Source organism: Phocoena phocoena, chromosome 10 (assembly GCF_963924675.1).
Source record: "Phocoena phocoena chromosome 10, mPhoPho1.1, whole genome shotgun sequence".
Lineage (NCBI taxonomy): Eukaryota > Metazoa > Chordata > Mammalia > Artiodactyla > Phocoenidae > Phocoena > Phocoena phocoena.
Genome location: NC_089228.1, coordinates 69,984,135 through 69,998,617, shown reverse-complemented (window position 1 = coordinate 69,998,617; position 14,483 = coordinate 69,984,135). Strand labels below are relative to the sequence as shown.

General features: G+C 38.5%; 1 protein-coding gene across 1 annotated transcript in view; it reads left to right on the top strand.

Moving 5' to 3' along the window:
• The window catches only part of KIF6 (kinesin family member 6), a 379,056-nt gene that overhangs the window by 182,339 nt on the left and 182,234 nt on the right, over positions 1-14,483 (top strand). Inside the window, exon 11 of the mRNA XM_065885960.1 lies at positions 13,923-14,028. Coding sequence (XP_065742032.1) covers positions 13,923-14,028 — 106 coding nt within the window. The remainder of the gene's footprint in view (positions 1-13,922; positions 14,029-14,483) is intronic.

Below are 14,483 nucleotides of genomic sequence, written 5' to 3'. Positions count from 1 at the left end.
TTGCAGAGGAAGGAACATTCCCAAACTCATTCTGTGAGGCCACCATCACCCTGATACCAAAACCAGACAAAGATACTACAAAAAAAGAAAATTACAGACCAATATCACTGATGAATATAGATGCAAAATTCCTCAACAAAATATGAGCAAACAGAATCCAACAACATATTAAAAGGATCGTACACCATGATCAAGTGGGATTTATCCCAGGGATGCAAGGATTCTTCAATATAGGCAAATCAATCAATGTGATACACCATATTAACAAATTGAAGAATAAAAACCATATGATCATCTCAATAGATGCAGAAAAAGCTTTTGACAAAATTCAACACCCATTTATGATAAAAAGTCTCCAGAAAGTGGGCTTAGAGGGAGCCTACCTATACATAATAAAGGCCATATACGACTAACCCACAGCAAACATCTTTCTCAATGGTGAAAAACTGAAAGCGTTTCATCTAAGATAAGGAACAAGACAAGGATGTCCACTCTCACCACTATTATTCAGCATAGTTTTGGGAGTCCTAGCCATGGCAGTCAGAGAAGAAAAAGAAATAAATGAATACTAATTGGAAAAGAAGTAGTAAAACTGTCACTGTTTGAAGACGACATGATACTATACATAGAGAATCCTAAAAATGCCACCAGAAAACTACTAGAGCTAATCAATGGATTTGGTAAAGTAGCAGGATACAACATGAATGCACAGAAATCTCTTGCATTCCTATACACTAATGATGAAAAATCTGAAAGAGAAATGAAGGAAACACTCCCATTTACCATTGCAACAAAAAGAATAAAATACCTAGGAATAAACCTACCTAGGGAGACAAAAGACCTGAATGCAGAAAACTATAAGACACTGATGAAAGAAATTAAAGATGATACCAACAGATGGAGAGATATACCATTAATGTGGATTGGAAGAATCAATATTGTGAAAATGACTATACTACCCAAAGCAATCTACAGATTCAGTGCAATCCGTATCAAATTACCAATGGCATTTTTTGTGGAACTAGAACAAAAAAATCTTAAAATTTGTATGGAGACACAAAAGACCCCGAATAGCCAAAGCAAACTTGAGGGGAAAAAATGGAGCTGTAGGAATCAGACTCCCTGACTTCAGACTATACTACAAAGCTACAGTAATCAAGACAATATGGTACTGGCACAAAAACAGAAACATCAATCAATGGAACAAGATAGAAAGCCCAGAAATAAACCCACGCACCTATGGTTAACTAGTCTATGACAAAGGAGGCAAGGATATACATTGGAGAAAAGACAGTCTCTTCAATAAGTGGTGCTGGGAAAACTGGACAGCTACATGTAAAAGAATGAAATCAGAACACTCTATAACACCATGCACAAAAATAAACAAAATCAATTCCAGACCTAAATGTAAGACCGGACACTATAAAACTGTTAGAGGGGAACATAGGAAGAACACTCTTTGACATAAATCACATCAAGATCTTTTTCAATCCACCTCCTAGAGTACTGGAAATAAAAACAAACGTAAACAAATGGGACCTAATGAAACTTCAAAGCTTATGCACAGCAAAGGAAAGCATAAACGAGACGAAAAGACAACCCTCAGAATGGCAGAAAATATTTGCAAATGAATCAATGGACAAAGGATTAAACTCCAAAATATATAAACAGCTTGTGAAACTTAATATTAAAGAAACAAACACCCCAATCCAAAAATGGGCAGAAGACCTAAATAGACATTTCTCCAAAGAAGACATCTCCAAAGATGGCCAAGAAGCACATGAAAAGCTGCTCAGCATCAATAATTATTAAGGAAATGCAAATCAAAACTACAATGATGTATCACCTCACACCAGTTAGAATGGGCATCATCAGAAAATCTACAAACAACAAATGCTGGAGTGGGTGTGGAGAAAAGGGAACCCTCTTGCACTGTTGGTGGGATGTAAATTGATACAGCCACTATGGAGAACAGTATGGAGGTTCCTTAAAAAACTAAAGATAGAATTACCATATGATCCAGCAATCCCACTACTGGGCATATACCCAGAGAAAGCCATGATTCAAAAAGACTCATGCACCCCAATGTTCGTTGCAGCACTATTTACAATAGCCAGGTCATGGAAGCAACCTAAATGCCCATCCACAGACGAATGGATAAAGAAGCTGTGGTACATATAAAAAATGGAATATTACTCAGGCATAAAAAGGAACAAGATTGGGTCATTTGTTGAGACGTAGATAGAGCTAGAGACTGCCATACAGAGTGACGTAAGTCAGAAAGAGAAAAACAAATATCATATATTAATATATGTATGTGGAACCTAGAGAAATGGTACAGATGAACCGGTTTGCAGGGCAGAAGTTGAGACACAGATGTAAGAGAACAAACATATGGACACCAAGCGGGGAAAGCCGTGGGGGGGTGGGGATGGTGGTGTGATGAATTGGATGATTGGGATTGACATGTATCCCCTGATGCATATAAAATTGATGACTAATAAGAACCTGCTGTATAAAAAAATAAATAAAATAAAAAATTCAAAAAAAAAATACATGTAGAATTTAAAGAGGCAGTTATTAATAGCTAGGGATTGATTATATTATTTTAATCTCTTATTTACGTTTCTTCTAAACCACTGAACCTTTCTGTGTCTACTGAAGTTAAAACGTTTGGTCATATCAAGATATATATATATATACGCCTTTAGTAAATTGGATACATGAAAATATGAATTGACAAAATCAATTTTTATAACTTTTCAAAAGCCTTCATCATTGCATTTTTAAAAGTTTTTTTAGGGTCTTTAAAGTTATTTTATTTTACTTAAAAATTATTTTAAAATAGTGTTTTTAAATTCCATAAACTGAAGTACATGGCCAGGAATGTATTTTCCTATAAATAGGCTATATCTTCACTGTTAAAGAGGCACACCAGTCTGGGTTTTGATTTGGATGTTTTGTGTTTGCTATTTCAAAACACTGAAAGTATCAAGCAGTTGTGCAGCTCTGCCTTTGAGGCGCCATATAACTGCTTGGTGGAGGTAAAGGGAATATGTGTTACTAAGAGAAATGTTGACAGTAAACTCTGTATAGGAATTTCCTCTGTGTCACCCAAACCAGGAACTTCCTGGCCCCTACTGCTATTAAAAAGATCTCATTGCAACAAAGCGGCTGACAGTGAACTCAGTTCCTTGCACATGAGGGTCCATGTCTTTCACTTACTGGTTAGGGCTTGGGGATCATATAAATGTATATAATGCTTGTCATGGACCAGAGAATTCTAAAAGAAAAAAAAAGATCTTGAAGTAACCACCTTTAAGCCAATTGGGAATAGTTCTTTCAGCAGAATCTAACAAAAAACAAACATGAAACTAATGACCCCGAAAAATATTTGTATAGTTTCCTTTGGTTGTAGTCCTGTTGGCACAATCTCAGCCTTCAGTTTTTCATGTCCTGTGGATTGTAGTTAACCATAAATTGTGAATTTATTGTTCTTATCTGAACTTTCCTTTTATAAATTATGTGCTTTTCCAACACTGTATGTTTTAAAGGGCCATACCCTATAAAAGAAGCTTGTCATGTTAGTAACGTCAAAATAAGGCTTTCCTTCACCCCCCACCATTGGGTCTCAAGAGCCCCCACTGTTGCATCTTGTTAAACATTATTTTCTTTGAAATGCAAGACACAACGTTTATTTGATGATCTCATTGCCCTTGTTTGCATCTTTACATTTTTTTTTTTTTGCGGTACGCGGGCCTCCCACCATTGTGGCCTCTCCCATTGTGGAGCACAGGCTCCGGACGCACAGGCTCAGCCGCCATGGCTCACGGGCCCAGCCGCTCCGCGGCATGCGGGATCCTCCCGGACTGGGGCACGAACCCGTATCCCCTGCATCGGCAGGCGGACTCCCAGCCACTGCCACCAGGGAAGCCCATATTTTTTAAAAGTCTGTAGGGAAGTTCTGAATTGAAAACACAAATTTAGTATATTAGGGATTATGGCAAATGGAAGACATTTTTCTGACTTGATTGAGAGGCTTTGTGATATGTGTGGAAAGAGTGAGGGTTCCGGAGGGTTCCTGATTCAAAAGACCAGTTTTTAAATCACAGTGTTTCAGTTTCCTAACTTGTAACAGTATGCAAGTTACTTTGTTTCTATGAGTGCTTCTGTCCTCATCTATGAAAGAGGGAAAATAATTTTTAGGTTTATGGTACCGATAAATAACAATACATGTGAGAGTGCCTGACACGTCATGGATGTTCAATAAAAGTAATAATAAAATAGCTAGGGGAAGCCAGTTATAAAGAGAACCAGACTATCATATTCTGTTTAATTCTTTTCCCACTTAAATAAGAAAACATGTCAGGTTGCTAGCACAGTAGCCAGGACATAGTTGACCATCAAGGGATGTTGTTACTCGTTCATGTAACGTTTTGAGTTACTTCTTTTTTTTTGGTTTCCAGGGCCAAAAACTGTGTATATGTACATGACTCAAAGTTCAGCAACGAGTTACCTTGTTGTAATGCTTCTTAAACGAATCACCCGGGAGTGCTGTTGAATTGCAGACTCAGCAGGTCTAGGATGGGGCCTGCGATTCTACATCTCTGCAAGGCTCCCGGGTGATGCATCTGAGGTTGGCCTATTATTTTTCACACTAAGAATAGCAAGGCATTAATGGGCCAGACAATAAATACCCTCTCTTTGTTCCTTGTATTACCTTATTTCATAGAGCTTAAAGAGTTGAGAGATGATATTATTTGGCCCATTTCTACAGATGAGAAATTTGTGACCCACAGAAGCTGATTAATTAGTTGACAGTTGAGATCATTCAACCTAATTGTTCAGCCACCTTCTTTACCTACAGTGATCAATATTTTTTAATTGTATAACTATTATCTCATTCTTCCTATTTAGTTATATTCCTAGAAGTGAAGAGTTACCAGGTTTCCTTCTATCTTTATCATTGCTTTCCAGCTTTTTAAAAAATATCTTTGCTTATGTTGATATGTAACTTTAGTTTGTCAGCAACCCCATTGCTTAGGCTGTCAGAGACAGCCTATCCTTGCTGGTGCAATGCTTAGTGGCAAAATGACTGGTAGAGGTCGGGCAGATTTTGATACTTGTTGGTATAATTAGTACTAGTTAAGTTTTTCAATCAGCGCTCGTTTCTAGCCCTTTAGAATGAACCTCCTATTCCTCTCTCAGAACCAGTGAGAAGCCAGATGAACCATCAGTGCAGGGATACCAGGCATTTCCATGATTCTACCACCAAACAGCCCTGACCCACCAAGTGGGGTATCTTTTATCCACCTCACTCTTTCCAGCTCAGTATCAGAGGACAAGGTCCTGGTGTTTTGCACTCCCTAACACTGTTTTCCGTAAATTCCCTGGAATACTGTGTTGTAGGACACTTCTGCTACCCTCGTCCCCCAGTTATTCCCTGGGGCTCACCTCCCATAGCTGTCCCAGGGGTTTAGAACCAGCCAGGGTTTCCATACCCCAGTTTAGGTATGCTCCTCTTACTAATGCCCATTCCTCTTTTCTCCCAGCTTTCCCACAACCAGTGACATAGAGATATGGTTTCTAGCCCATTTTGATATGCTAATGCTGACAGGAGCATGTTAATAATTATTTTTTTACAAACAAAGATTATTTTAGAATAGTGAGAACGTCACAATCATGCTCAGTGTATAAACAATGAACTTCATTTAACAAACAGTTGAATATAACATAGTCATAAAAATATTGCAGAAGAACAAGTTTAGCTTGGATCACTAGTCTCTATTCTCACAAGGAGATAATAAACGTTCTTGAGCCAAAGGCAACGGGGCAAAAATCTCAGGATTTTGCTTCCTTCCTTCCTTCCTTGTCTCTTGTCTTCTGTCTTTTTGGATGTGTTGCAGGGTACTTGCAGAATCCTTGTAAAGGGATTCATTATTAACCTATCATAATATATCATGAATATTTTAATGTCAGTAAGTATACCTCTTCACCACCATTTTAAACAGTTGCTTAACTATGTACATAACTAGGCCATAATTTATTTAATTTCCTAACGTGGGACATTCTGATTCTTTTCCTACTTCTTTTGCTGTTATAAATCATGCTGATCAGTGGCCTTATTAAGATCCAAGCAACTGCTACCCAGTTATTTCCCTCTTGAATAGACAACTATTTACCTCCTCAAAGAATTCTAGAAGGTATGGCATTCCCTTTTAGAAATGCGTTGCCCAGCATAACGTTCAAATAAATTTAGTAACTTTGCTACAGTATGGTAAGCATAGTGCTTAAACCTTGGACTCTGAAGTCAGCCTCCCCAATTTTGAATCCCAGCTCTGCTGTTTGCTAGCTGTATGACCTTGGGCAAGATATATAACCTCTCTGTACTTCAGTTCCTTCGTCTATGATATAAGGACAATAATAGTACTTAGCTCATCTAGTTGTTGTGCAAATTAAGGAAATGATGTATTCAAGTGGTACAGACTAGTAGCTAGCATTTACTGCTTGCCCAAGTAATATTAGCTATTGTTAACAACAATTAACTTGCTTTCCCTTTTTATTCACACTACTAAACCTAAATTTCCACAAAAATATGGCTACAGACAAAATTTCATTTCTTTGGCAAGAAATATTGGGAACAAAAAGGGAGGAGTATGCTGGTCTTGAGGGGGGAAGGCACATGTTAGGAATTATGGTCAATTCTTATGGTGTGGTTACGCATCAAAATTTATAGTTCAGTGGAATTGCTGAACTAGGCTGCAGGTTGTCAGAGCCAGCTCATCAGCAGTCAATTTGGTGCAAATAGGTATAGTCACCAAACACCTACCAGTCAAGTTATGTGTTCAGACACATGTAAATTATCTACCATCTTTCTTGTCCATATGAACTAGAACTGAATGGCTTATTTTTACTTCTTCAGTAGGATTCTTTTACTTCTTTTCTCCTGGAAAAACTAGAGAATAAGTAAAGTTTCTTGTTTACTTGGGCTTCTCATAAAGAACAGACTTTATCGTACTCACTTGACCTCCTTGGAGACCCTTTTCTGCAAACAGTTCTTCACTGGCCAGCAGAGTTCTGGCAGCTGGGAGACCCCTCAGTGGGAGCAGTGATTAGGTATGAACTTGGGAACTATTTTGGGAGATAGGAAAATGCGGGGAATTTGGGGTCAATTGTTCACTCTTAACTGTGAGAGGAGTACGTCGGAAACATCTGAATTAGGCATTTTTCTGTACTTTAATTATTAGACCAACTCCTTGGTTGCTAAGAAAATTAATTCAACAATAAATCATTTAATGTATGAAAGAAAGACCAGGCATTTTTCTCTTATCTAAAGAGGCTCTGTTGTCTCAAGCACTGAGAAAAAAATTGCACATCAAAAGACCTGATTTTCATTCTTAGTTTTATATCAGACTAGTCGAGTCTCAGAATGGGTAAAGCAATCCAGTTCTTTCATTTAGGCAGAACTTCTTCACCATTTCTTTGGATTACGTCCCTGGTCCTCCTTGTATCCAATACTGTTATTGTGCAGGACAAGAGTCTTGATGGAACAGCCAAAGTCCAGTGAGATTGAGTGATCTGTGAGTGGTCACTCAGCTAATCAGCAGGCCTGTGTCTTACAATGCTTTCTTGTGAACTAGGAGTCCACTTCAGCCCTGCTTCATGGGACGTTTCCTAAAATATTTACTTTATGATCAAACTATACAGGAGAAATAATTTTCTAAAGAAAAAGCCAGACGGAAGAATTGATTAACCATTGCTTCTAACCTAGTATTAGCTATTTGAAATGTTAGGGACACTGGAAACCAAAAAATGCTTTTACTCCAGAGAATGGGTATATCCTAGAACTAGTGGTAATTTTCAAAGTTCCAGAATTTTTGTTAAGTATTCAGGGAAAATACAAATAGATACACATTACAATTTTTTGAAGCTTCATTAATTGACAACTGTACATCCGGGCTTCCTCATGGGTGACAGAGGAAAGTAGCAACTATGAATATGTTGCCTCAATGTCCATCATGAGAGGCTCAGGACACCCATACTGTGGAATACTATATAGACATTAAAAATAAAATAGTTCTGGGGCTTCCCTGGTGGTCCAGTGGTAAAGAACCCACCTCCTTTCAATGCAGGGGATGCCGGTTCGATCCCTGATTGGGGAACTAAGATCCCACATGCTGCAGGGCAACTAAGTCCATGTGCCACAGCTATTGAGCTCATGCGCCTCAGCGAGAGAGCCTGCATGCCACAAACTGCAGAGCCCACGCACTCTGGAGCCCTAGTGCCACAACCAGAGAGAGAACACCTGCACACCACAACTAGAGAGAAGCCCAAGCGCCGCAACAAAGAGACCGTGCACTGTAACAAAAAGATCCCACTTGCTGCAACGAAGATCCCATGTGCCACAACTAAGACCCGATGCAGCCAAGAAATAAAGAAAATAAAGAAAAAATATATATATATATATATTTTTTTTAAATTGAAATAGTTCTATTATATATGTACTGACATGGAATATTATTGGTGGTAAATTGTTTAGAAAAATAATGATACAGAACTCTATTCAAAGTGTGATCTCATTTTTATATAAACAAACAAAATCTACAAATGTACGTAAGAATATAAGTATCTGCTTCGTTAAGAGTTAGAGGAACATATTTCAACTGTTAATAATGGATTATCCAAAGTATTGAGAATAAAGAAGATGAGAATGGAGGCGGGGAGGGGAGTGTTTACTTTTTAATTTATTCACATCTGTGTTGTTTGGAATTCTTTTCATAAACATCTATTTTTATAATACTTTACATTTAAAAAAAAATGTTTTAAAGAAACATTAAAAATGTTGTATCAGAAACTAATCTCTCTGTGTGTCTCATGGTTTGAAACCCTAGTTTAGAAGGAAACATTGCAAATAATGCAAATAAGTATCCCTCCACCTGAAGAAGCTCCTTAAAAATTATGATACAAATTGTCTCATACTTGGAAGCATCAGCTATCATGTGTCACAGATTGTAGGAAGAGATAAGAATTAAATCTAAAGCTGCTATGTGAAGGAAATCATTACATCTTATTTGAGTGGGCTGACAGTAATAGTGAAAAGAAAATGTGTACCATTTAAACTGATGCTGAAGGTGTGCAGATATTTTCAAAACAATGTGAGGAAGATAGACTTCTGCTGTATGATGATAGTTAGCATAATAGATACTGATTGCCATTCTTACACCTTCCTTGTCAAGAGTCTTATCCCAACATACAGGGAATCATTTCCATTGATTCTATATTGATGCTCTAGATACAGGGTGGGGGAGAGGGAACACATGGAGGAATAAGAGTTAAGAATTGCCCCATGATATTGACCTGCGTGAGCTGCTTGTATATTTTGGAGATTAATCCTTTGTCAATTGCTCTATTTGCAAAGATTTTCTCCCATTCTGAGGGTTGTCGTTTCATCTTGCTTATGGTTTCCTTTGCTGTGCAAAAGCTTTGAAGTTTCATTAGGTCCCATTTGTTTATTTTTGTTTTTATTTCCATTACTCTAGGAGGTGGATCAAAAAAGACCTTGCTGTGATTTATGTCAAAGAGTGTTCTTCCTATGTTTTGCTCTAAGAGTTTTATAGTGTCTGGCCTTACATTTAGGTCTTTAATCCATTTTGAGTTTATTTTTGTGTAAGGTGTTATGGAGTGTTCTAATTTCATTCTTTTACATGTAGCTGTCCAGTTTTCCCAGCACCACTTATTGAAGAGGCTGTCTTTTCTCCATTGTATATTCTTGCCTCCTTTGTCAAAGATAAGGTGACCATATGTGCATGGGTTTATCTCTGGGCTTTGTATCCTGTTCCATTCATCTATATTTCTGTTTCTGTGCCAGTACCATACTGTCTTGATTACTGTAGCTTTGTAGTATAGTCTGAAGTCCGGGAGCCTGATTCCTCCAGCTCTGTTTTTCTTTCTCAAGATTGCTTTGGCTATTCAGGGTCTTTTGTGTTTCCATACCAATCCAAAAATGGGCAGAAGGCCTAAATAGACATTTCTCCAAAGAAGATATACAGATTGCCAACAAACACATAAAAGGGAGCTCAACATCACTAAACACTAGCGAAATGCAAATCAAAACCACAATGAGGTATCACCTCACACCGGTCAGAATGGCCACCATCAAAAATCTACAAACAATAAATGCTGGGGAGGGTGTGGAGAAAAGGGAACCCTCTTGCACTGTTGATGGGAATGTAAATTGATACAGCCACTTAGAGAACAGTATGGAGGTTCCTTAAAAACTAAAAATAGAACTACTGTACGACTCAGCAATACCACTACTGGGCATATACCCTGAAAAAAGCATAATTCAAAAACAGTCATGTACCACAATGTTCATTGCAGCACTATTTACAATAGCCAGGTCATGGAAGCAACCTAAATGCCCATTGACAAATGAATGGATAAAGAAGATGTGGGACATGTATAAAATGGAATATTACTCAGCCAAAGAAAGGAATGAAATTGGGTCATTTGTAGAGACATAGATGGACCTAGAGACTGTCATACAGAGTGAAGTAAGTTAGAAAGAGAAAAACAAATATTGTATATTATTGCATATATGTGGAATCTAGAAAAATGGTATAGATGAACTGCTTTGCAAGGCAGAAATAGAGACACAGATGTAGAGAACTAACGTATGGACACCAAGTGGGGGAAGCGGAGGTGGGAGTGGGGGTGGGGTGAATTGGGAGATTGGGATTGACATATATGCAGTAATATGTATAAAATAGATAACTAGGGCTTCCCTGGTGGCGCAGTTGTTGAGAGTCCGCCTGCCGATGCAGGCGACGCGGGTTCGTGCCCCGGTCCGGGAAGATCCCATGTGCCGTGGAGCGGCTGGGCCCGTGAGCCATGGCTGCTGAGCCTGCGCGTCCGGAGCCTGTGCTCCGCAACGGGAGAGGCCACGACAGTGAGAGGCCCGCGTACCGCAAAAAAAAAAAAAAAAAAAAAAAAAAAAAAATAGATAACTAATAAGAACCTGCTGTATGTAAAAAAAAAAAAAAAGGGAGAGAGAGACATGTACCACAATGTTCATTGTAGCAGTTTACAATAGCCAGGACATGGAAGCAACCTAAGTGTCCATCGACAAATGAATGTCTAAAGATGTGGCACATATATACAATGGAATATTAGCCATAAAAAGAAAGGAAATTGAGTTATTTGTAGTGAGGTGGATGGACCTAGAGTCTGTCATACAGAGTGAAGTAAGTCAGAAAGAGAAAAACAAATACCATATGCTAACACACATATATATGGAACCTAAAAAAAAAAAAAAAAGGTTCTGATGAACCTAGGGGTAGGACAGGAATAAAGACGCATATGTAGCGAATGTACTTGAGGACACGGGGAGGGGGAAGGGTAAGCTAGGACAAAGTGAGAGAGTAGCATGGACATATATACACTACCAAATGTAAAATAGATAGCTAGTGGGAAGCAGCTGCATAGCACAGGGAGATCAGCTCGGTGCTTTGTGACCACCTAAAGGGTTGGGATAGGGAGGGTGGGAAGGAGACACAAGAGGGAGGGATATGGGGATATATGTATGCATATAGCTGATTCACTTTGTTATACAGCAGAAACTAACACAACATTGTAAAGCAATTATACTCCAATAAAGATGTTAAAAAATAAAAAAAACAAAAACTGAATATCCCAGCCATCAAAATGCCTCACCTCCTTCGAAACAAGAACACAAGTGATAACAAAGTTTTGGGGAATCAGATTTTTTTACCTTTTCTCCATTCTTTAGGGTTATTGGAAAAGAAATATATATTATTTAATCTAAATTATTTTTTAAAATCTTTTCTCCTAGATAACTTGATAAAAATAGCCTGAATAAACATATTAGCACATATATATGCACTCACAAAAAGACAAATACTTCATGATACCACTTATATGTGAAATCTAAAAAATGCAACCAACCAGTGAATATAACAAAAAAGAGACAGATTCACATATACAGAGAACAAACTAGTGGTTACCAGTGGGGAAAGGGAAGCGGGGATGGGAATCATAGGGCTAGGGGATTAAGAGGTACAAACTGGGCTTCCCTGGTGGCGCAAGGAAGACTCTTCCCTGAGAGTCCGCCTGCCGATGCAGAGGATACAGGTTCATGCCCCGGTCTGGGAATATCCCACATGCCGCAGAGCGGCTGGGCCCGTGAGCCATGGCTGGTGAGCCTGCGCGTCTGGAACCTGTGCTCTGCAATGGGAGAGGCCACAACAGTGAGAGGCCCGCGTACCGCAAAAAAAAAAAAAAACAAAGAGGTACAAACTGTTCTGTATAAAATAAGCTACAAGGATATATTGTACAACACAGGGAATATAGCCAATATTTTATAATAACTATAAATGGAGCATAACCTTTAAAAATTGTGAATCACTATATTGTACACCTGTAACAAACAATATTGTACATCAAGTGTACTTTAATAAGAAAAAAAAAAAGAATTGTCCCATTGTGCTCATAAACTAATAGAGAAGCCAAGGTGTTGTGCAGACCCTAGAATGCCATGTAGACAGTATAAGCACACGTGATGCCACTAACTAAACCAGGACTTCATGAAGGGGTGGATGGTCCCTCCAAAGGCAGGTGTTTATTTTCTATTTTTCTTTGTTTTAGAATAGGAAAAGCGTGAAAATCATTGTAAGCAGAGGGGAAAGAGTCAGCATGGAGAGGTGATAAGGAGGGAATTAATCAGGCAACCCTGATAGGAGCCTGAAGAGAGCCTAGGGGAGAGGTTGGCCATGAGAAGGAGGAAGGATAGTATCCAAAATATTTAAAAGAAGGAAGAGGGCCTGAGTAGTAAGACAGAGACCCTGGGAGGTGAAGGAAAAGGAAGCCGAAGGAGCCCCCTTGAACGGCTTTGACTTTCTCAGTCTAGTGAGAAGCTGCATTATTGATGGAGAGTGAAAGAGTAGTGGCGGGCTTCAGGCTGTGGAAGGATTTGGAAGAGCCACTGTGAACACTGTATGTCAAGCAGGAATGATTAAAAGGGTTTGGAGCATCACTGAGGTCCCAGCTCAGGCTGAGTAGCATAAATTTTTTTTTTTGAATTTTATTTTATTTATTTTTTATACAGCAAATTCTTATTAGTTATCTATTTTATACATATTAGTGTATATATGTCAATCCCAATCTCCCAATTCATCACACACACACAACCCCACCTCTTTCCCCCCTTGGTGTCCATACGTTTGTTCTCTACATCTGTGTCTCTTTCTGCCCTGCAGACCGGTTCATCTGTATCATTTTTCTAGGTTCCACATATATGCATTAATATACGATATTTGTTTTACTCTTTCTGACTTACTTCACTCTGTATGACAGTCTCAAGGTCCATCCACGTCTCCACAAACGACCCAATTTCATTCCTTTGTATGGCTGAGTAATATTCCATTGTATATATGTCCCACATCTTCTTTATCCATTCATCTGTCAATGGGCATTTAGGTTGCTTCCATGACCTGGCTATTGTAACTAGTGTGAGTAGCATGAATTTTTAATGAAACTAATTTTTTAAAAAACACAAAAACGTATTCATTACTCTCTGTATTAATGTTGCAGCTAGGCACAGGGGCATACATAGAAAGTCAGCTTGGCTAGAACGCATATTTTGTAGAAATCAAATGATTCTTGTATTGAAAGCTGCATGTGCAAAGTCATTGGAAATTAGTCAAATAATTGCATCATTTCCAGATTTCACTTTGTCGATTTCTTTCCTCCCCCTTAATGTTTATAGTCAAATCAGATAACCATATTTTCATAAGGAAGTGAGAACAATATCCTGTACTTCAAATGTTAACCATCAAAGTAATGCCATTAGAATTTCTAAAGTTTCGAGGTCATAGTTGATTCTCATACATTATGTATTTTTTTAGGCTGGAAAAGCGAATAACATCCTTTTTGGAAGACCAGGATCCAGAGAGTAAACTAGAGGTTGGCGCTGATATGCGTAAAATTCATCACTGTTTCCATTATTTAAAGGTAAATTTAAACATTTCCACTAGTAGAAGCCATTGTCTGCCGTGTTCAAACTGTAATAAAGCTCTCCTAGTTGACCAGCTCTTGAAATGTTTAGGACCTAGCTTCCCATGTCTAGAACAGTGTGATCTTCGAATCAATGCTGAGAGGATCAGTGAATTTCTTCAGAGGTTGTATCTTACTTCCCAATGAGTAAGCTCAGACCATGGGCTTCTAAAGCTTTTGCCAGGAATCTCTACCTTCTACACAGAATAGTTCCGTGTTCAAAACCTACTTATTCTGAAGCTATAGCAAAAGAATTGTGTCCTTCATTTTTCTGCAGCAGCTTCAGCCTTAGGTTTTCCTTTCATGATGACACAGCGGCAATATCGTTAACCTCCACTTCTGCCTGACTTGTAATTTGGCTTACTTCATTAAGATAACAGACGTTTGTTGTGAGTCGGCTCTGGACCAGGCGT